Here is a 22,368-nt window from a genome sequence, read left to right as displayed (position 1 = left end):
AGTCTATTTGAAAGAAGAAACATTGAACAAATAAACAAGCATAACTGTAGACTGATATGAAGGGGATACAGAGTGTATCTCAGAGAGTTGATTGAAAAGCTACTCCTTGAGGTACTTAGGGGCTGAAGATGATAGCCTTGGCCCCGCCCACAGCTCCCACCTGGGTCCAATCTTTTTCCTCCTCTAACCTTACTTTTCAAGTGATTATGTGTTATCTTTCCCAGTGAATTCTAAGTTCTTAGAGGACAAGAATCAAGAGATATTCTACTGTGCTCCAATGCCATTTGCACAATATTTCATAGTTGCAACTGAGAAAGAATTGTTTCCCCCAATGACTGTGAATAACTTGCAACCCAACAGCCTTTCTCTGTGGGAAGAGACCCTCCTGGCTGTAGGTCCCCTCACCCACTTGCCCTGTGAGCACATGTGTGACAATGAGCCAGGCAAGATGGGCTCTGAGAGAAGGTCTCATCAACATGTGGGCATCTTCTGTGTCAAATGTGATCTTGTCTACTGGGCAGCAGAGTATTCACCCAGTCCTTGCCTGACAGGCCCAGACTGACAGCAAAAATCATGCACACCTGAAAATATGGCTAAATGATTTTGTACACTTGTTCTTAATGCAACATTATAGCACAGGGACTTCATGGCTACAGTCAGAGAGTAAACAAGACTTTGTTTTTCTCTTGCACAACCTCAGACTCCACAAATGCATCTCAACTAATTGAAAAAGTTTTTCCAAAATTTTTGCATAGCTCCCAATGACAGAAATACTCCAAGTCAAATAGGCTTAAATAACATTTTAAAACCAATAAATGACTTGAAATTCTAAATACTCATATGAAAACTCTAGTAAATGTAAGATTTCTACAAATGCCCTTGACAAATTAATAAAAATGCTTTATGTTTTGATGCATCTCAAAAAATACAAAAATGAATCCACTAGATCAGGGCTTGAGTTGCTTCTTATGTAACAACACATCTAGACCTCAATTTTCTAGTTATAACTCATAGGGATGTGGGGGGCGGGTAGATGAAATGTTATATGAAGAACTCATGACACAGTGCCTAGAACATAGTAAATGCTCAATAAATAGTATTATTTCTTAACTCCCACATCCATAGCACTTATTCACTACCAAATTCCCCGGAACAATACTGTAGTTTCACTTTGGTAGCAATTGTAATCCATTTCATTACAAACACCTCCCTGTGCTTTATTTCTTTCCATCCCAAGCTCATTTTAATCTCTCTATTAGTTTTTAGCCTCTAAACTCTATGGTCAAAATACTTACTAAGGTAAGTTCTTTATTGCTAAGTCAGCAAACAGGAACCTTAGAGCAACACAGACCCAATACTCTGAGAAGAGCTCAGCCTGTACAAAACTCTAACAGCTCAAAAAATGTGTTCGGATGCAAAGCACAATAAAAAAAAAAAAAAAGCCCACTTAAAGACATTTCAAGTACGGTTGATGTGCTGCCAAGAGGAGTCTGAATGGCAGATTCACTAAGAACAAAGCATTTGTTTTATTTTTAGAATTCTATTAAATTGAGTATTTCATTTGTATAGATTAAAGGGCTAGCTGCTGATGGGAATCACATTACGAGTTCCATTTCCCTCCTCCAGACTCAGACACAAAGAAGAGTCTGGCCTTACCTCTCTCCCTTCCACACAGTGAAGCATGTGCTGGTATCACACACACTCTCAAAGTTAGGTGTATGCATAAGCAATGCTTCCCTTAGAAGTGGGACAAAATAAAATTACTGGGCACACAGAACGTAGACTCTAAAACGAGTATAGGGAAAACTTGACTCAGCTGACTTTCATAAAGGAAGGACACAGCCTGCTGTACTTCTGCAGCTTTCTTGAAAGTGCCACACGGACCCTGTGTGGGACTGCATAGGTGACTGTCTTAGGGGCGGCTCCTGCAGGTTTCCCAAACATGATTGGCATATCAAAAGAGGAAGTGTAGCATACACGTTTTGGCATATTTTTCAAAATACCTATGATACCAATTTACATTTGTTTTATTTTTCTCCCTTGAATGACTTGTACCAGAGCTGCAGACATCCTAGGTATCTCAGCTCTGGAAGCAGTATAAAATGGGTAATTTGCAATAGGACACACAGCTTGTCAATTTCACCCATATTTGCACAGACCAGAGTAATCCTCTTATTCCATTATGGACAGTCCGAAATCATTCAATTTGCAGAATTAACCATCTGAGTCTACTCTAAACTTTCTAATAGTCATGTACACGTTTGGAATTTCTCAAATTCCAATAAAATGAAAGGAGCCATTTTCACATCGTTGGCCTTCTAGCATTCCCTTAAGCAATATGCTATACCCTCCCACGAGGTAAATGCCACCTTGCTATATGGGAAGTTCAGTGTGACTCCCTTGCAAAGCAAATAGGAGGTGTCTTCACCACTAAAAGGTACTATCAGCTTCAGAGAAATGCATTTCTATCATTTTAACTGGGAGACAGTAGCACAAACATATTTACAGCCTTCAAGTGAAATGGAATGGATGCACAGAGAAAAGGTAACAATATTTTATCAGCTCATGTTAAATAAAGATTCTTTGCAAGAATTTTCCTCTTCAACACACTGCAGCCTATTCTACTTCCATTTTAGACAACTGAATTTTTCTTCTTATCACTTCAGTTTCGGAGCTGGCCATTCTGGAGCTTCTTTGTTGACTTTATGTTACTTGGCAATTCTTAAAAGATGTTGCCAGATTTCCCAATTGAGCTATTTTTTTAAACAGCTGAAGGTGATCAAATTACCGAGGAAAACGTGGAAACAAAGACATACAATTGATTTGGCTCCAAAGGCGCCGACTGAAATAAGCAGAGGATTGTATTAAACCGTGATCGGATTAAGTGGGAATGACTGCGCCTTATACTAAACTTTTTAATTGGATTCTAGAGTCACTGTTACACGAAGTGCCTGACCTTCTTTATATTCTGGCAGAGTTCCTGCCTGGCCACTGGGTAAACCTCTGCAGCAGAGAGCCCTACTTTATGCTTCATTTTCAGGCTCCCAGGGAGCCCAGCAGAGAAAGCTGATAAGGAGGATCCCACACTGTGAGGGGCTCACAGACTAGGACAGTCTGCTGGGAAATTAGGCTAAGGCACCCTTGGAAATGTAACAGTGTCATACTAATAAGTAGATTTGTGTTTGCTCCTTGTGGTTTTCTCCATTTGATTTGGCGGTTTTAGTGGTTCTCAAAAAGTCTTCGGTGTTACATAAGCATCATCTCTGCCTAGAAACATCTTTCTCCTCCATTTTGTAGGTGTCACCCAACATGCTATGGCGTGGATGGCACCACAAAGGTAAGGGATGGCTTAGGCACAAAGTCTACTATCACGTTGTGGTTTCAAGAAGGAAAGACATGGGGATGCAAACAATAACAACCAAAAAGTAAATCAAAAACTGTAATGTGTCAGTAAATGTGGTAAAGTCAACCGTCCTCCCAAAAGGAGTTGTGTAATACCATGACACAAGTTGAAATATAGCTAAATCCAGACCTGCCACCACACTGCATCTGAATTTGTTTCCTTGCCTCCATGGGCCACAGTGATTCCTCCCTACTCCTTCATCTGAGCTCCTACATCATTCACTTACTGCCTCTCCCACTTATGTAGCACTTCTAGTTCTGTCTCACAGGGTGATGAATGGCATATCTGGACACCCTCCTGAATTCCATCCCTTATAACAATTTCTACTTGCTAGTAGCACTATCTCTTAACCAAAGCCAAATACTTGCAAGTGATTAAAAAAATAATTTTCATTACAATAAACTCATTCATCTCAAATCCAGATGACTGAAAACTCCAAAAAAAAAAAAAACCAAAAAACAATCTGGCAAATCTTTCTACATAAATGAGAAAGAGATACCAGCTAAGTAAGCAAATTTATGTGAGGAGTTTTTTTTTAATTCCCAGTATATAATTAGCAATGATCATTCTGAAATTCTGTGAAGTCCTATATCAGAGAAACTAAATATATGTTATTGTTTTCTTGTTATGTATATTAATACAATGCTCTTAATTTTTATAACATCATAATTCAGGCACAACATATGTGATATGTAGAAAAACTAAAATACTAAGTAAATTTCATCCTCAACCATATATTTGGAACTATTATAACTGTATTGAAGGAGTGAGAAGGAATAGTACTTTAAAACACCAGAGAAATAACCTTTACAAATTGATAATAAATGCAGCATCTCTTCAATAGAAAGATAAGGAAAGGTTATATAGTATATATGCATGTATAGTATATATATGCACACATATATGTAACAAGTACTGTATATATATGCAGGTACATGTAGTGAAAGGCAAAAAACTAAAATGTCAGTAGCAGATATCTAGAAAAGAGATTAGAGATGTTCTATAGCTTTTCTTTATACCTCTCTGCATTATCTTAATTTGTTCTATTATGAACATGTATTACTTTATAATCAGAAAAATATTTTCTTAAAAAATAAAACGTTGAGGCAAATTTCAGGTATTCTCACTTCATATTGAAATGGTTCCCACATTTCTTTTCTTTATATTTCTAGACTTCATTCTTTGGGAATAATATTAAATGGCAAAAGATAAAGCATGATTAAACTTCTTTGCCTAAGGTTCACCTTCTCAGGCAAACCGTTTATCATTTTCAAATATCCTAATGACCACATGCTCCATCAGTGCCTATACATTTCACTGATTTTCTGATTTATTTTCCACCCCTTCCACCTTACAGAATTATCTGTCTCTGAAGGCTTTCATGTGAACTGTATGACTTTTTATTTCCTTCTTTGGGGACTATAACTTATATTATTACTTACAATTGAAAGAAAATAAACTCCAGTTTCATGTGAGCTATAGGTGGTATATTTGTCACTGTTTAGATGAAGTAAACCCAACTTTGGGGCCACATTTCTTATTCTGAGGAACTTCACTTATGCTTGGGAATTCATTTCATATTTAGCTACTAAAGTTTTAGGCATATTTGTGAATTCTTCAGGTCTAAGTTTCAAATTCTATTGTTGTTATAGCTTTCTTTTTTCCTATTTTCTTAAGGAGGAGGGAGGAATGGAAGCTGTTGTTTAAAGGTTAGATCTGAACAAATTAAATGCAAAATGTGCTGCCTCTTTCATCAAGGGCATAAATTAAAAACTGTCAGTCTCTTGTCCCACAGTCAGAACCCTTAATTTGAGCCCATTTCTGGGAGAAGGGGAAAAGCAAATAAAAAGAAAGAAAAAGTCATACTAACATCAACCAAGTTTTTCTTACTTTAAAATGTTTTCAACAAATAGGAAATAAAAAGCACACACTATTCTGGCCCCCTCTTTTCCATCTTCTTCTATTCTTTCCCACCTCCCACCCCTGGTGTCCACCTCTCTCTCCTTCCTTGTCATTTACTAAGCTGATGTTTTTCAAATGCCTGTTCCCTTTAAAACTCTTCCAATGCCTAAGATGGATAAGCTATGGGGGAACCCACCACCTACCACCTTGTATGAGGTTGAGGTTTTATTTTCACAGGAACAGCTTTCTTACCCAGTTCTTCTGACCCTTACAAAACTGATCCCTAAACGCTGAAAATGTCCTCTGGCAGGGAGGGTGAAAGAACCCACAGTTCCACTTTTTAACTCCACATAAACTCTAGAAACAGAAAAGGTACCCACAGGGTCCCCAAATTCCCCCCAGGGCTTTGCATGTGGAGGCCCTGCAAGGCCAAAACTCAAGGCACTGTGGGAAGCTCAGCTCTTTTCTGCACAACACAAAGGTACTGGCATTTCTGCTGATGATAGAGAACTAGACCCTCAGACTTCGAACTGCCTGGGAGAAGATGCAGCAAAAATGATGGCATGATGCTATGTTTTCAAACGTACAAATCTTCATTTGTTTAACTTAAATATTTTATAATATGTCCCATATCATTAATTCTTGATTAAACCTCTTTTAGGTAGTTAATCATTAATGGTTTCTTTACAGTTGCTATGCAAACACTTCATTCATACCTATGACATATCAAATCTCACAGATATTCTTTAATTGGATTCATTTATTTCTAATCTCCTTAAGCCCTTACTACTATAATGCTTGTCTAAAGATACATTAAACTCTATTATTTAAACAGCTAAAATATATTTGAGTTGTATTTTATGAACAAAAATTCACAATTCAACAAATGTTCTACCATTATTATTATGTACTTCAGTATTCAGAAACTATTTATAATTGCTTGGTAGATATGCTGTGCTTAACCAAAATAATTTCTGAATCATTGCTAGAGAGTTTGGATGGCCCACTAAAATGCCAAAATTTTCATTGTCTATATTTGCAGTCAGAGAGCTTGCATAATTCTATAAAAAATACATAGTTACCAATAGAACCCATGACCAAAGACAGAATAGACAGCTGCCTACTTTTATGATTTGTAGAACTTAAGAAGGTTTCTTGGCACACTCATGAAGATGTCTCAATAATTGTCTACTGGCTGATGCTTAAAATTTGCCATTAGATATTTATTTCTTTGGCTTTAGACAGATGCCTCAGAAAGGAATGATATAATAAACCTCATCTGTTACCTTTCATTGATTCATTTTAACAGCTCTTTTTCCTAGAGCAGTGATTCTCCAACTTCAGCCTGCACCAGAAGCACCTGAAAACTTTACTAAAACACAGCTTGCTGGGCTCCACCCCTCAGAGTTTCTCACTTGTAAGTCTAGGGCGGAATCCACAATTTCCATTTTTAACAACCCGTCCGTCCTGGCTGATGCTGATGCTGCCCATCGGGAGCCCATACTTTGAGAACTAGAGCAGTTGTTATCTGGAATGAGAAAAGCTAAAGGAATCTGGTAAAAGGGCACCACAGAAGAGATGGAAAACCACTGAAAAGGGAGGAAACTCTCCAAAGACAAAATTCACACTTTTCCCACCAGCTGACCTCACTGCATATGTTTCACTAAACTACTCCCATTCCTACCCAACGGCTTGCTTCCTCGCAGCCTCCTTTTGGGCACCTCCTGTTCTATAAACCCCATAACACTGGAGAGCCACAGGGCTTGGTCTTCTGGCTGCTTCCCTAATAACACCCACGCTCTAAGGATTTCATCCATTCTGCTGACTCTAAATTCCATAAGCTGAGGACCCCAGTCTCCAGCCCAGACCTCCCTTCTCCACAGACACCCAAATCCAGCCATGTACCTGAAACATCCACTCTGACAAAAGACAGGCATTTCAAACTAAACATTCCTAATTGCTGCCCCTACCTACAAATCTGTTCCTTTCCACCAATCATCTAAGTTGCTCAGGCTAGAAACCTAGGTGCTATTCTTGACTCCTCTTTTTTTCACAACTCATATCTAATCCATCTGCAAACTGCAATTGTCTATCTTCAAACTATATCCTCAATCTGACCTTTCATTATCTCCCTCTTTCAAGCCATTATCTTCTCTCACCTAGGCAATTACAATCATTTCCCAACTGGTCTCCCTGCCTCTGCCCTCCACCATCCTCATAGCCTATCCTTCATACCAGCCAGATAATCTCTTCATAGCTTAAATTAGCTGATGCCATGCCTTTACTCTGAACTCTCCAATGGCTTCCCAAAGCATTAAGACCCAACATGACAACAAAAATGGAACTCCCATTTGACCCAGTGATCCCACTTCTAGGACTATATCTCAAGAAACTAGAAACACCAATCAGAAAGGATATATGCACCCCATATGTTCATAGCAGCACAATTTACCATAGTTAAGATTTGGAAACAGCCCAAGTGCCCATCAGCAGATGAGTGTATTAAAAAACTGGTACATCTACACAATGGAATACTAGGCTGTGGTAAAAAAGAAGGAATTCTTACCATTTGCAACAGCATGGATGGAACTGGAGAGCATTATGCTAAGCGAAATAAGCCAGTCAGAGAAAGATAAATATCACATGATCTCACTTATTTATGGAATATAATGAACAACATAAACTGATGAACAAAAACAGATCCAGAGACAGAGAAACATTGATCAGACCATCAAACCTCAGAGGGAAGGTAGGGGAGGGCGGGGGTAAGGGGGAGAAATCAACCAAAGGACTTGTATGCATGCATATAAGCCTAACCAATGGACACAGACAACAGGGGGGTGAGGGCATGAGGGGGGGGGGGACAATGGGGCGATAAGACATATGTAATACCTTAATCAATAAAGAAAAAAATGTTTTAAAAAGACCCAACATGGTCTGACTTGCCTATCCTAACATCATCACCTTTCATTCTTCCCCTGCCTTTCTCTGTTTCAGCTGCAGTGACCTTCTCTGTTCATCAACTTGCCAATTTGGTTTCTATCTCAGGGCCTTTGCACATGCTTCCCACTGGCAGAATGTTCTCCCTGCAGGACTCAACATAGCTGCCTTCCTCCCTTCATTCAGGAATCTTCAAAGAGTCCTTCCCTAAACACTCTCATCTCTTTGTCCTGCTTTTTTCCCCTTTCATTCCCTAACATTATGTGATATATTTGTTTATAACTACTATCTATTTCTTCCCACTAAAATTTATGCTCCATGAGAGAAGGGATCGTGTCTGTCTTGACCATACCATAGCCCTGGCACAGAGAAGGCTCGGGGGAAATACTTGCTGAGCAAATGAAAGAGCCATCATGTTTGCCATAGAGATAAATACACTCTGCAACATTTCTTACCATCCTCTTAATTATAGCAACAGAAATTAAGCTGATTCTAATGATAGAAATTTGTTTATAATGAAGGTCCCATTGAGTTGACAGAGAAGAGGCACAAACAGAAAAGATATTATGTTGTAAAATGCCATGTAGAGGCTCTAAATATTTTCCTCTGGTTTTCAATTAGCCTTCACAATAAAATGGCACCCTGCACTTTGTTATGCCTTTAACTGCTTTAATTGGAGGAATAAAATTGACACCCACTCTGCCCTCTTTCTCCTGGGCTTCAGCCTTCCAGCATTCCTGAGCTGTAGTCCTGTGGGGGTCCATTACCCAAAGCCAGCACAACAAATACTTCACTTTGTCAGGGCTGTAGTAAGAGCTCAACAGCTAATGGAAATGCTGTGACTTCCAACACTATTAGTCTCTTAACAGCGTATAAAAATTAAAATGAAAAGCCTTGTGTTGCATTTGGTTAGTTCTGAAAAAAAAAAAAAAAAAGCTGCTCTTTTCCTGTCATCTATTTGGACACCAATAGCAATTAATGGGAGTGTTGAAAGAAGTAAACCTCATGGGTTCTCACCTTCAGCAACCAGAACACATTACAGTCATCCCAAGTACAAAGAGTGAAATGAATGGCCGAAGAGCAACAACAATCTACAACCCCAGGAAAATGCTTGCCACCAAGGATTCTATTTTTGTAATGGTTTTCAGTAGGAGGCAAGAAATAGCACATTCCCAGATTGCATTAGCAGAGAATGTTACTATTCTCTGAGAGATGTAAAAAAGTGGCAAGGGACTTGGGTTTAAAAGTACAAACACAGAGAGAATCCCACCTTAATGGGTACCATTATGACATCCAGTTCAATAAAATGAGGCTGTTTTCACAGTCTGGCCAGCCGCCTATATTAGCACAGCTTTACTGATGTGGATACAACAAATTCTGTTTGAACAAGAAATCCCCAAGAAAAAAAAAGATCCTTTCACGGGCTCTATCCAGTTAGCAATCAATCAAAGGGAAAAAATCCTTCTAGTAAAGACAGCAGCTCCCATTTGAATCCTGGTGAAATATTAGATGTTCTGAGTAAAATGTTCTGTTTGTGGTGCTTACCAATGGCTGTTTTGTGAAAATGTCATAACTTGATGACTAAACTGGTGAAGGGGAGATAGGGTCAGGCCCGGGGTGAGTGTATCACATGCCCACTGACTAGGTTCTGAGTATGCTCGAACTGTGAAGCAACCGAGTCATCTTGTAGAGACCCCATATTGGACAAGAGAGTAAATTATCTACAGACCTTTGCAAAATCTCTGCAAAATGTCACATTACTTCCTAAATATTTGGTGGAACTACATGAAATTGCCAATATTGGGCTATGGACATTGAAGTCCGGGCTCTAGGTTGGTATGTCCACTCATTAGCTGTGCTGTATTGGCTAAGTCTCTTGGACTCGCTGAGCCTCTGGCACAAAGTAGCAACCCTTCAAATATGAGTCCCTCTTACTCCCCAACCTAAGTATGGCAATGAGCAGAGCACCTTCCCACCCCCTCCTTCAGCTTGGAGCTGACAATCATCTTGCAGTATCTCCAGGGCACAGCAGCCATGCCTGGGAAATACCCCTTATTTTTTAAAAAAATAAAAACCTTAAAATAATTAGCAACATTTAAAAATATAATAAATCCACAAAAACTTTTGAATCTAGATTAATTCTTCAATTTAAAAATTTGCTGAGATTCATAATACTGTTAGAAGTCAACCCCCAAAATATGTAAAATTCCCATTCGACACAGAAAAAAAAGTCCCTCAAGCATAACACCTTCTCTCTGGCTGAGGTAATGAGATACACAGGACCTGGCCCAGACACTGTTGTCCTTGTGAGCATTAGACTCTTTAGCTGCAGCCAGGTACTGTACTGCCAATCATGATCTCCCTAACACACACACACACACACACACACACACACACACACACACACACACGTATACACACCCAGGGGTTTAGCTCCTCCCACTCCACCCCCTCCCCACCATCTAAATGGAGGGAAGTGTGACCACACCTGGGAGCTTATTCCCCAGGAGTGACCCAGGCAGTGCCAAGCCGCTTCACACCCTCTTCTTTCTAATTGTGGATGGAAACTTTTACTTCCAGAAAGGGACCTCAGTCCCAAGCAAGCCTACAGGGAAATCAAACAAGGACTCACCTTACACTTGTGCTTATTTCTTTTTCCTGCAGATACTATCTTATTCGTTTTGATGTCCCCAGAATTTGGCACATGGTGTGACCCATGACAGGTGCTCAATAAACCATTTATGAATGCTGAAAGACCTACCAGTCCTAGTCAACTGAAGAAGGATCTAACAGTCATTTCCAATGTAGCAGAATCATTGCTGATTTCTCACTCATGGGCAACCCTCTGCCTTTCTAAGGCTCATAGATTCCTGCCTCCAGTCCAAACATACAGACAATGATTTTAGTGTTTATTGGCAAGCTAAAAATTATTGTATTTCATTTCACTGAAATAACCACCCTAATAATTTACATTTACTCGATGTTACTTTGTGTTAGGCACAGTGCCAAGAACCTCACACATTATATTTAATGTTCCCAAAGTCTCTGTGAGGTAGATATTACCATTACCTGCATTTCAGGGATTAAAAAACAAAACAAAAACAGAGACAATGAAGGTAAGCAATTTGCCCAGTCACAGAGCCAGTGAGTGGCAGCAATAGGATTTTAACAAGCAATAGACCCAAAGCCTAAGCTTTTAACTAATATGCTATGTTGCCTAATAAAATGTAGTGAGATCTCATTTCATAACACATTTTTCAAATACCTTGTAATACCTCCCTGTGTTAATCAGGGTTTCAAACATCTCACTAACAAGCCTAGGCTGCATCATATTCTAATAACAGTAGGATTATGATGTCAAACACAGCACCAGGGAGACCTTCTGGTCCTACAAATCTGGAACCAGCTGTATATGTGCTTTGCACCTCCCTCTCCTTCAATCTGGTCCTAATGTATACCTCACATTTGCTTTCTACAAATAATTTTTAAAATACAACCATTATACATGTGGTATCACTGTATATTCATATCAATAGATTTTTACATTTAATTCAGATGTATGGGGATGTAGCCATAACCAGTCCATGCAGAGGAACAGGGAATGCATGCAAGGCTCCATTGAACACCATCAAAAATAGCAGCATTGCATATTCTACTCACTTTATATTATAATTATTGACATTGGTAAACTTGACAAAACACTGATTCCAACTAAATTAACCTTAGAAATCTGACAGATGCTTAGTTTCTTAGAACCTTCTTTTCCCAGTAAAGCACCAGGCCTTTGGTAAAGGCTGGCTTACCTCCCTCCCAGCAGAAATCTCAGCTCCTTTTAGAGTACACAATAACAGCTGTGAAACACAGGGTGAGCTTAACCCAACTGTGGAAACCACCACACACAAAAACCACAATGCTTATAGGTGTGTGTGTTGAGAGACTGACAATGAGGGAGAAAATAAACATTTAAATTTGTGGATTTGAGGATATAGAAATTCAAGTAAAAGAAGGAATTATTCATCCTCTTCCAAAATATTTCAGTTGGCATCACATAATTGGCAAGTGCTAATAGTTAAGATATTTTGAGCACTTACTTTCTGACAGGTATTATGATATAGATAGATAGATAAATAGATAGATAGATATAGATATAGATATAATGTAATTCCCCGTCAAACCTTAAAAATTGGGCACAAATGTCCCCATTTCACAGATGGGGAAAAAGAAGGTCAAAGGAATGGAGCTGAGCTCAACATCTCACAGCTATTGCACAGCAAAGCATATTTAAACCCGGATCTGTCTGACACCAAAGCCTATGCCTTTTCCTTGCAGGTTTATTTGCATGATACTGTGGGGTTTTCTAAAAACAGAATCTTGATCCTACTGCAATATAACTTCCAGAGTAAAAGTCACAGATGGTAAACAGATGGTCCAGACTCAGCCAGACATTCCTCCTCATCCCCCTCAGCCCTGCCATCACCAGAGACCACCACTCTCCCCTACCACTTCCCTGGACCTCGGAACACCTGAGGCAGGGGAAAGGAAGTAGTGAGAATTTACTCCTTCAGACTAGGCAGAATGTTAAATTCCTCCATTGATAGGCACTCAGGTATTTCCAGGTTTCATCTAAACTCCACCAATCCTTTCTACAACCAATCTTTTCGGCTTAAGCACAGACACCAGCACTTCAACCCAAATGAATTTTCTTTCACCACCTGCTTATCTGGAAAGATGTCACAAGCCAATGAGAACAGGGAACAGAGAGGAGGAAAGCACTGGAAAGGAGCAGCCTTTTACTCAATGATCAAGATAGGCATTATCCACCACACACACACACACACACACACACGCACGCACGCACGCACGCACGCACACACCTGTACTGAACATAAAGGGGTGTTTGCCCCATGAATAGACCAAGTCAAAAACATGCTTTTCTAGAATTCAAGGAAAGCCACATTGGAATTTGTCCATCCAGGCACAATAACATGTATGGACCCTGCCTTCAAATTAAGGTAATGATCCATGATTTTCCATGATGTGACTCAAAGATCAGAAGACTTTCCCTTCCAACAGCTGGGCTAAGAGAAAGCCAGAGATGAGTGATCAGGCTGGTCATTTAACACACACCAAGTGGCCTCCACCCAGAACTAAAGCAGAGTTCCTGTGAGTCAGTGCCCTCCAGATCGAACAACAACAAAGGAAGAAGTGGAGGCCCCAGAGGCCTGGGGAGGGGATCTTGCCGAAGGACCAGAGGATGACACACCTACCCAGAGCATGTGGGTTGTAGGGAAGCTCTCTATCCTCAAGCCCTGAACAGAGTCCCCAGGGGACAACCTCACCTGCCGTTCTCCATCAAAAGCAGAAAAGGGCCAATTCTGCATCCCCAACCACACATATGGACATACTTCATCTGGGAAATGATCCACTGTCACAAGAGGTAATTTGTGCCTAATCTGACCAAAAAAAAAAAAAGACATGGTTTGCCAATCTACTGACATTTGTTTTAACACATTTGTTTTAAAAGAACATAGAGTATTAAATATGGTTGCAAAAATAAAATTATTCGCAATAATGTATCTGTGTAATCTAAAGGCAAACAATTCAGTAAAAAACCTAAAATTTTTCCAGGCCACATTTTTTTTTTACAAAATGAAAATGTCCTTAGTGATACATAAAGGAAAAAAAAATATTTATTCTTACTTGACTATCATTGAGAGAATAGCTTAGCTAAATGTAAACCACTAAATTGTCAATATCTGTATATACTTGTGAAGCAGCAACACAGAGGCAGCTTTTTAATCTTCCATTATAAGATTAAATGAAAGCTTACCCAGAAGTTGGGTGGACTGAACCCTATAGACCTTAGTAGGGTCATCCCTCTCTCCATACATTTTCTCCCCTACATTTATCCCTGACTCCCACCTCCAGACAGACAATCTCCTGATACAATAGCAGTTGACACCCTAGGCTTTAATCCTAGTTTCACAAATTACTAGGCATATCTGACTTCAGTTTCCTCACCTAGAAAAATGGTAGATGTGATCCCTGCCCAAGCCACCCTACAGAACTGTCAAAGAAGCAAATTAGGTAACAAATGTGAACATTCTTTGAAAGAAATATATATGGCACTTGTAAAAAAGAAAAAGTATAAAGTTTGAACACAAATAATGAATTCAAAACTAAATACAGATCATTTTGATGTAAAAAATTATAAGTAAAAGTATATGGGGATAAGATTATTTGAATGAGTACTAGCATTATGTATTGTAAAACAGACTAAACCTCCTAGCTCTTTCTTTTAACGAAGTGTTTGGTAGTTATAAAATTACTGTTAATTACTGTTAGTGGTTTTGGTTGTTATAAATTACTATTAATACAAATGTGTCTTCAATTTGTTCCTATAATGATTCAGTTACATCTGAAAAGGACAACTGCAGCTTTGATGTTCAATATTATCATAATAAAGATCAAACACAAGTAAGGATTAAATCTAATTTATGGGTATACATTTGTTCATGATTATTATTTTTAATGATCAAAAAATTAAATCTATGCAACATGAGCTCCATAGATTCAAGGCACGAGAGTAAATTATTTTATATTTTGCTGTACTTGCTATGTCAAAAGGTGCTTTACTTGATATTATTTATAATATAAAACAGTGGTTTTGCCAACCAGGAAAATAAAATATATTTCTGCAACTATACATATTTTTGGTCAAATTTTTTTAAAGATTTTCTAAAATGTCTTAGTAGTAATAACAATAATATCACTAGACATTTAAATTAATTAAAATATTTTAAATGCCTAATGAATTGAAAGAACAAACTAATATGAGTATAGCTTAATGTTTGTTGCTTTATGATAAGAATATGTAAGGTTTATATTCACAGAATTTGTTAATACTTAACACCCTTTTAATTGTGAAAATTACAATGGTTTTTTGCAAAGAAGAACAAAAATTATGAGATCTGAAATAATTACAATGTAGAGACTTTTGTTTTTTTCTTTTACATGAAAGAAGTATGTCTCTTTTGGCATTTGCCCTAACTTTTCAAATTCAAAAGGGTTATTTAGTAGAAAGCAAATATTATATAGACCGCTAGTGTAAATTGTCTCTATTCTATTCTTTGCAACACTGAAATAGAAATTTTAATTCAGAAAATTGCTTCCTTCTCTGTGATCAGTGAATCACTCTAAAACAGTATGAGATTACAATTGTGTTCCATCCTAAACTTAGAAAATAAACAAGCAGAGAGTGTTTATTTTTACCAACCAGAAAATGATTAAAGATATTAAATCTGTCTGATTCCAAAATTAACAAATCACTCTTGAAATCTTCTCTCTCTCTTTTACTTTTCAGGCAGAATATCAGAATTGTATTAGCTTATAATTCTCCTTAGGAGAATTCACTAATGTTTACTATATCCTATCACTACAGAAGACCTGCAAAATATCATCTATCAATCAGCCTAATTGAGGTCATATATCAGTGAGTGCTTAATGAATTACAGTGGCAGATTGCTTTTAATAGCATCAATAAATGCGCTCATGTTTATTTTTTCAAACTTCTACATACAAGTGTCCTCATAAACAGTACAGGACTATAGGAAAATATATCCTAAGAAACCCAAAGCACCAATCAGAAAGAATGTATGCATTGCTGTTTATAGTAGCACAATTTACAATAGCTAAGATATGGAAACAGCCCAAGTGCCCATCAGTAAAGGAGTGGATAAAAAAGCTGTGGTATACTTATACCATAGAAAACTATGCAGCAGTTTAAAAAAACAAACAAAAAAAAAACCTCTTACCTTTTGAGACAGTATGGAAGGACCTGGAGAGTATCATGCTAAGTGAAATAAGTCAGTCAAAGAAAGACAAGTATCACATGATCGCACTCATATGTGGAATCTAAGTAACAAAATAAACTGATGAACAGAGTGGATCCAGAAACATGGAAGCATGGAACAGAGTGCGGAATCTCAGAGGGAAGTTGGAGGAGGGTAAGTTGGTGGGAGGTAATCAGATATGCATAACCCATGGACACAGATAATAGGGTGCTAAAGGCCTGGGGGTTGGGGGGAGCAGGGGCAGGCTGGAGGGAGTCAATGGGGGGGAAAAGGGGGACATACATAATACTTTCAACAATAAAGAATTATAAAAAATATAAATAAATTAGATGAATTTTTTCACAAGGAATTGATGTGTTTAAAATAGAAAAAGGAAGAAGAAGAAGTGTGGCTGGCATGGGTCAGTGATTGAGCATTGACCTATGAACCAGGAGGTCATGGTTCAATTCCTGGTCAGGGCATATGCCAGGTCGTGGGCTTGATCCCCAGTGTGGGATGTGCAGGAGGCAGCAGATCAGTGATTCTCTCTCATCATTGATGTTTCTATCACTCTCTCCCTCTCCCTTACTCTATGAAATCAATAAAAATGTATTTTTAAAAGAAAATTAAAAAGAATAAAGTATCATGATGTTTGTAGCTTACTTTGGAATGATTCTATGGGAGAAAAAATTCACAAACAAATAGACACATATAAGTAGAGAAAAATTTGATACATAAAACAAATATGGTTTCTATTATAGATAATGTGTGTACAAATATTCATTATACTATTCTTTCAACTTTTTGTATGTTTGAAAAAAAATTTTAATATTTTAAAAATTTTTACACCTCATTGGTTTATCCTTAAAAGTACATTTTAAAGTGTTATTTTTAAAACATATGAAGTTTAAAAACACAAAGAGAATCAAGACTTTTCACTTTTCTAGAAATTCCTTTTCATAGCTTATTGGGTGTTTCACATTTTCAATTTTTTTCACCCTAAGTAATAATGTTTTCTATCTGAGTTGGAACTAATACTTACTATTAATTAAACAAACCAAAGAAAACATGAATGCAAGAAACTTACTTAGGTTTTACACAGTATGCTTTCCTCTCCATATTACTCTAGATATTCCCCCAACATGCATTGTTACTAGACACAACTCCATTAACCTATCTTCTTGAAAATAATTAGGGAGCAGGGCCTATCATACTTAACACTTATTTTTCAAAGCCTATGAGCACCAAAATTTCTAAGATATTTTTTCCATGTGTCACACAAAGCTAATAAGGCATGTTTGTCTTATAGAAAATTATGAACTGGCCAGTTTTTTTGGTTTGGGGTTTTTAATGGGTTTGGGGGGGTAGCTGGTTTGGTGGGATGGAGGGTTAAGTTTTAATGAAGGCTATAGAAGCCTCAGGGAACCTCAAGGACCCAGAGAAAATCTAAGAGAATTTTAAAAATTCAATCATAGTGTCCTACTGCTCTCTTCCTCAGAATTTAAGAACGCCAAGATTCTGTATGGTGGTCACACAAAAGCCAGTAAGACATCAGAGCATACACCACCTACCTCTAAAATTCCTATATTTGCTGTTGTAGATGCTGATTAATACAAGGTTACTAAGTATTTCTATTCATTATTCCTTTTGTTAGATAATGACAATTAATTTTTCTAGGTATATTTTAATGTATATATGAATAGCCTGGGGACACAAACAATAGTGTGGTGAAGACCTGGGGTGGGGCAGGGGCTGGGGGGGGGGTGGGCAAAGGGGAAAAAGTCAGGACTCTGTAATATTGTCAACAATTTTAAAAAAACACAATAAATTTAGCATTAGGAATTTAAAATATGGGCTTCTTATGAATGTAGCTTCCCCAAAAATGTCACACTTTCATTTGACAAATGCTTATTTAAAATTCTCTCTACTTTCATGACATGAAAAATCCCTTCAAAATGTATGCTATTAAAATGTCTAAATTTGGAAAACATCTGGTCTGTAAAATTATTTGGGGGGGCTTGTGGTTCTTTAAGTACATTGTTTGAGGTAGTGTATTTGGAAAGAATTTACTTATCATTCTCAGGCCTGAGAACTAGCCCTGAAAACAAATGTATGCGGTAGTTCGCTGCTACCATAGAGAATCAATAGTCATCTATTTAATTTGCTAAGACAATGGAAATTAGTAACTTCCAGCCAGATGTGTGATATACACATCAAACAAACTGCAACCTGTTCATTATGAAAATCCTGTCAACATACACAGAGCCACTTGATGACATTTTATCTAAGGCAGTTTCCACATTTGCAGCTATAAATATTGTCCTAAGAATTTTTACACAAAGATTTGGAGCTGAGACTCATAAAAGGGTAATCAATTTCAGCTTTTCATCTTGTGTGCCTCTGTGTTTATTTCTATTTTCATTTGGAGGCATAAAACATTCAGAAAAACGTGTGCCTTGCTATTTTTCCTTCTGTAAATCATTTATCCTCATTACATCTTTTTAATCTGATGTAAAGTTGGTAGCCTAATCCTGCAGCTCTGGAGAAGTGTGTAAAGTGAAGAATGACAGAGTCAACAGCAGACAGAAAATACACTTATGCACTGGAAAACAAAACAGAATATTCCAAAATGACTCCAAACATAAATTAAGTTTACCCATTGGGAGGTCTAACTTGCATTCTGATCATTTATATGGGTCTGTGTGACTATATACCCTGCTGTTTGATAAAAAATGATTACTAACCACAGGCACCACCAGAGAACAGAGGGTATGTATAATGCTTGTGATGTCTCAGACATACAAAGCACCTTCTTAAAGAATGTCCATTTCCTTTCCATGGTAAGCAGACATAATTTTTCACTCTTTAATACTTATGCTTCACAGAATGGCTTATTTTATGAATTATGATTTGCCATTTTTTCTTATGCTTATTTTAATAATATGAAAAGCTGCATTCATAAAATGGATGATTTGTTTCATGATACCCAAAATATTACTGTTTTATGCTCTGTATTAAAATACACAGCCTTTGTGCTATTACAAAAACCTAATAGTATTTATGTTAGCACTATTTACTAACATGAAAAAAATAAAACAATTCTTAGTAACCACATTATTCTTAAGTACTGAATTTTCATCTAAACTGAATTCATTTTCCAAGTCTATTAATTAAATTTTCTTATTAAGCAGGCACAAATTAAATAGCCTTATTGCCAAGCATAATATTTCCAACTACTACATTTTTAATCGGCAATTGAAAAGAACGTGGAGTGAATCCAGTCCTCATCATCTATAGTCTGATTCCAAAAAACACCACTTAACCAACTTCCTAATGTCAAACTAGCATTTCTGGTGTGTCAACTGGTCCAAAGCAAATAACTCCTGAGGCACCCTAAAATCACAACTTCCACAAAAAAAAAAAAAAAAAAAAAAAAGAGGAAGGGCAACTGCGCGCACACACAAAAGGTTTCTTCATAAAGGCTTCAACCTTTTGACTTCCACAAACATTATACAGAACGTGCTTTCTTCACCAGACACCAGCCGCACACCAGACCATGTGATCAGCCTGCAGGGCCACACGAGATTATTGTTTCTGGAAAGAATAATGCTCAGATACGGCCGCCCGTGGCCGGCCCGCCCGCCGCACCCGCTGGTCGCGCTGCGAGGCGGCCTCCTCACCCGGCGATGCCGGCCAAGACCTGCAGCATTAGCTGGTCCCTTTGCTTTATGGAAGTTAAAGTCAGACCCTCCCGGTCACTTAAATCCCCTTTGTGGTTCAGGGGGAAAACCACTCTCTCTGAACTCTTAACTTTGATTGGAGATTCTGGTTAAAATTAAGAACTTCAAACCCAGATTTGAAAAAGTGAAACAGATGTCCAGTTCGTTATCCATAAATGGCTCCGTACGTCCGACCCTTTCCTCTCTCTCTTTTTCTTTCTGCCGCATTAAGTTTTATTTAATGCAGAGTTTCCTTAAAAGGTTAAAAGAGAGAGAGAGCAGAACGCAAATATGGACTGTGGGTGGAAAACTCCTAAATCATATAACGAAAGGAAGCCTCCTCATAAAGATGAACGTGCTCAAGCTACCGCCTCCCAACGCAGGCGGCACTCGAGTCAACACTGGTGTCCCCAAGGGACCCCAGTCTCGAATATCCCGGGGGTGTCCCCCACCTGCACCGTCGTCGCCTGAAGTGGGAGAAGGAGTCCCAGATTTGCACTCACGTAAGAACATAGTTGACGCTGACGATACAGTGTGGCCTGGAAGAACGGCTGTTGTGCACGATGGTCGCATAGCTCTGCACCCAGACCCAGCCGCCCTGCTTCGCCAGGAACCTGTAGTACTTGGTGGTCACCTGCCCCTTCACCAGCACTGATGGAGAGACAGAAGGCAGCAGGAGGTGAACGAGCCCGCTCCAGATCAGCCCAAACGCAGCCCCCGGCAGTGAGAGCATGGGTCCCCTGTGGGTACTCATTAGAGTGCGCCCGAGGCGGGAGGGGGAGACAACAGGCACCGTCCCAAATTCATGGATTGTCCTGTTAATTTGCTTGAGCTCTGGGCCCCTCACGATTAGCAAAGAGGGAAACGCTTAATGTTGGAGGATTCCACCCCTCCCCCCATTCGATTTTCTAACTACGCAAAATGGGTCGGGGCAGCTCACTTCCTAGCTCACACCGGGAGATTAGGCTCAAAGCAAAGCAATATCAAAAGCTAAGCGATGCGCAGGAGCCACGTGGGCTAGCCTCAGTTTTTCCTCCCACCTTTTGTGAGGCTGGGGGGGGGGGGGCATTATATCAATAGGGGAATAAAACCCCTCCCAGGGAGAATTTCGCCAAGAAACTCAGAAATTCTTCCTCGGCCACGTGAGCGCCCTCGGATGCTAGAGAAACAGGATGGGGTCAGTGTTAGAGCAGCCGCTCGCAGGACCTCACCTACCACCCCCACTGGCTGCCAGAGCTACCAATTGTCCTCGGGCTGGGGCTTACATCACGCCCTCTCCCCTCCCCCACTCCTCCTCCGGGGCCTCGCCGGGGTGGAGCGGCCGCCGGGTGGCGCCTTACGCAGGTGGTGGGCGCAGCGCAGGTGGAAGGTGTCGCAGCCGTGCACGTGGTGGTACAGGGTCTTCTCAATCAGGTCCTGAGGTTCATACCCCGTCAGCTCCGCCACTCTGCGAGAGCAATCCCGCGGGATGAGCGTGGGGTGCGGGGATGTGCCCCACCCCACACAGCCACCTGAGACTTGGGTGCCCACCCTCACCTCGCAGAGCTCCATCAGTCACCTCATCTGCAAAATGGGCTCCTAAGATCCACAAGGAGCTCTCCCCACTGAACAGGGCCGCCCTCCCGCTATGGGTGACTCTTTGCCTCCTCCCCCCTCCTCCCCCGCCTCCCACCTGGAGTCCAGGAAGATGAGCTTCATGTCCAGGCTGGCGCGGAACATGAACATGTTGCTATGCAGCTTGATCTCCGTGACGGCGCTGGGCGGCAGCGAGTGGCCCACGGCCACCAGGCCCACGTTCTGGTAGCAGCCATCGAAGGGGGACATGTCCAAGCTGTACTGGCGGATCTTCAGGTAGCCGCTGCAGTGAATGACCTGCGACGGCCGGTGACAGGGCAAGACTCAGCCACGCAGCCAGGAAACCACCCAAAAAGGTGGGGAAGGAATTAAAACCTTGAGACCCAACTAGACCATAAATGCCCTGTGGGCCACGCCCCCGCGTTCAAGTGTCCAAGGATACTAGGGCTCCAAGGTGTTTCAAGGAAATGACTGCGCTGCCTCACCGAACTTACCTGGGGACTTGTAGAAATGCAGAGGCCTGGGCCCTGCCAACCCTAACGCACCTGAATCTCGAAGTGATGCCCCGGAGCCTGCATGTTTAATCTCATTAACCAGGAGAACCACAGACTTGAACTAAAGCTCTGTTTCCTAACCTCTCTGGGGGGTCAGAATCTGACGCCCTGAGTAAACTCTAGGAACCCACTGGAGCGATGGACCATGTCTGACGCTTGACACATCCCCAAGACCCATTATGGGCCCCTGATTTTAGAGCCCCAGCAGCCAGGGAGTGAGTATCCGGACCCAGTGAGACTGTCTTCAAGCGTAGTAACAGGTGTTCACAAAGGTCAAGGACCTTGGTGATGCGCCCCCTTCCCAGAGCTCGTTCACCATTCACCCAGGCGGGGAACGCCCTCCTGGGCGGTCCAGACCACAGGGAAGCCCCGCCCATGCCGCACGTGTCCCTTGTCCCGCCCCCTTCCCCTACACCAGGCTAAGGGGCTGGGACCCTCCCTCT

The 22,368-nt window shown here is 40.0% G+C and overlaps 1 protein-coding gene across 1 annotated transcript in view; it reads right to left on the bottom strand.

Moving 5' to 3' along the window:
• The window catches only part of SIM1 (SIM bHLH transcription factor 1), a gene marked incomplete at its 3' end in the record, with an annotated part of 73,300 nt that overhangs the window by 35,680 nt on the left and 15,252 nt on the right, over nt 1-22,368 (bottom strand). The window contains exons 7-9 of the mRNA XM_080664666.1: nt 21,469-21,668; nt 21,137-21,243; nt 20,300-20,447 (exon numbers count right to left, since the gene is read on the bottom strand). Coding sequence (XP_080520792.1) covers nt 20,300-20,447; nt 21,137-21,243; nt 21,469-21,668 — 455 coding nt within the window. The remainder of the gene's footprint in view (nt 1-20,299; nt 20,448-21,136; nt 21,244-21,468; nt 21,669-22,368) is intronic.

This window comes from Plecotus auritus, assembly GCF_963455305.1.
Source record: "Plecotus auritus genome assembly, chromosome: 4".
In the NCBI taxonomy this organism is placed as follows: domain Eukaryota; kingdom Metazoa; phylum Chordata; class Mammalia; order Chiroptera; family Vespertilionidae; genus Plecotus; species Plecotus auritus.
Note: the sequence above shows the minus strand (reverse complement) of the source record. Positions and strands in the feature narration are given on the sequence as shown.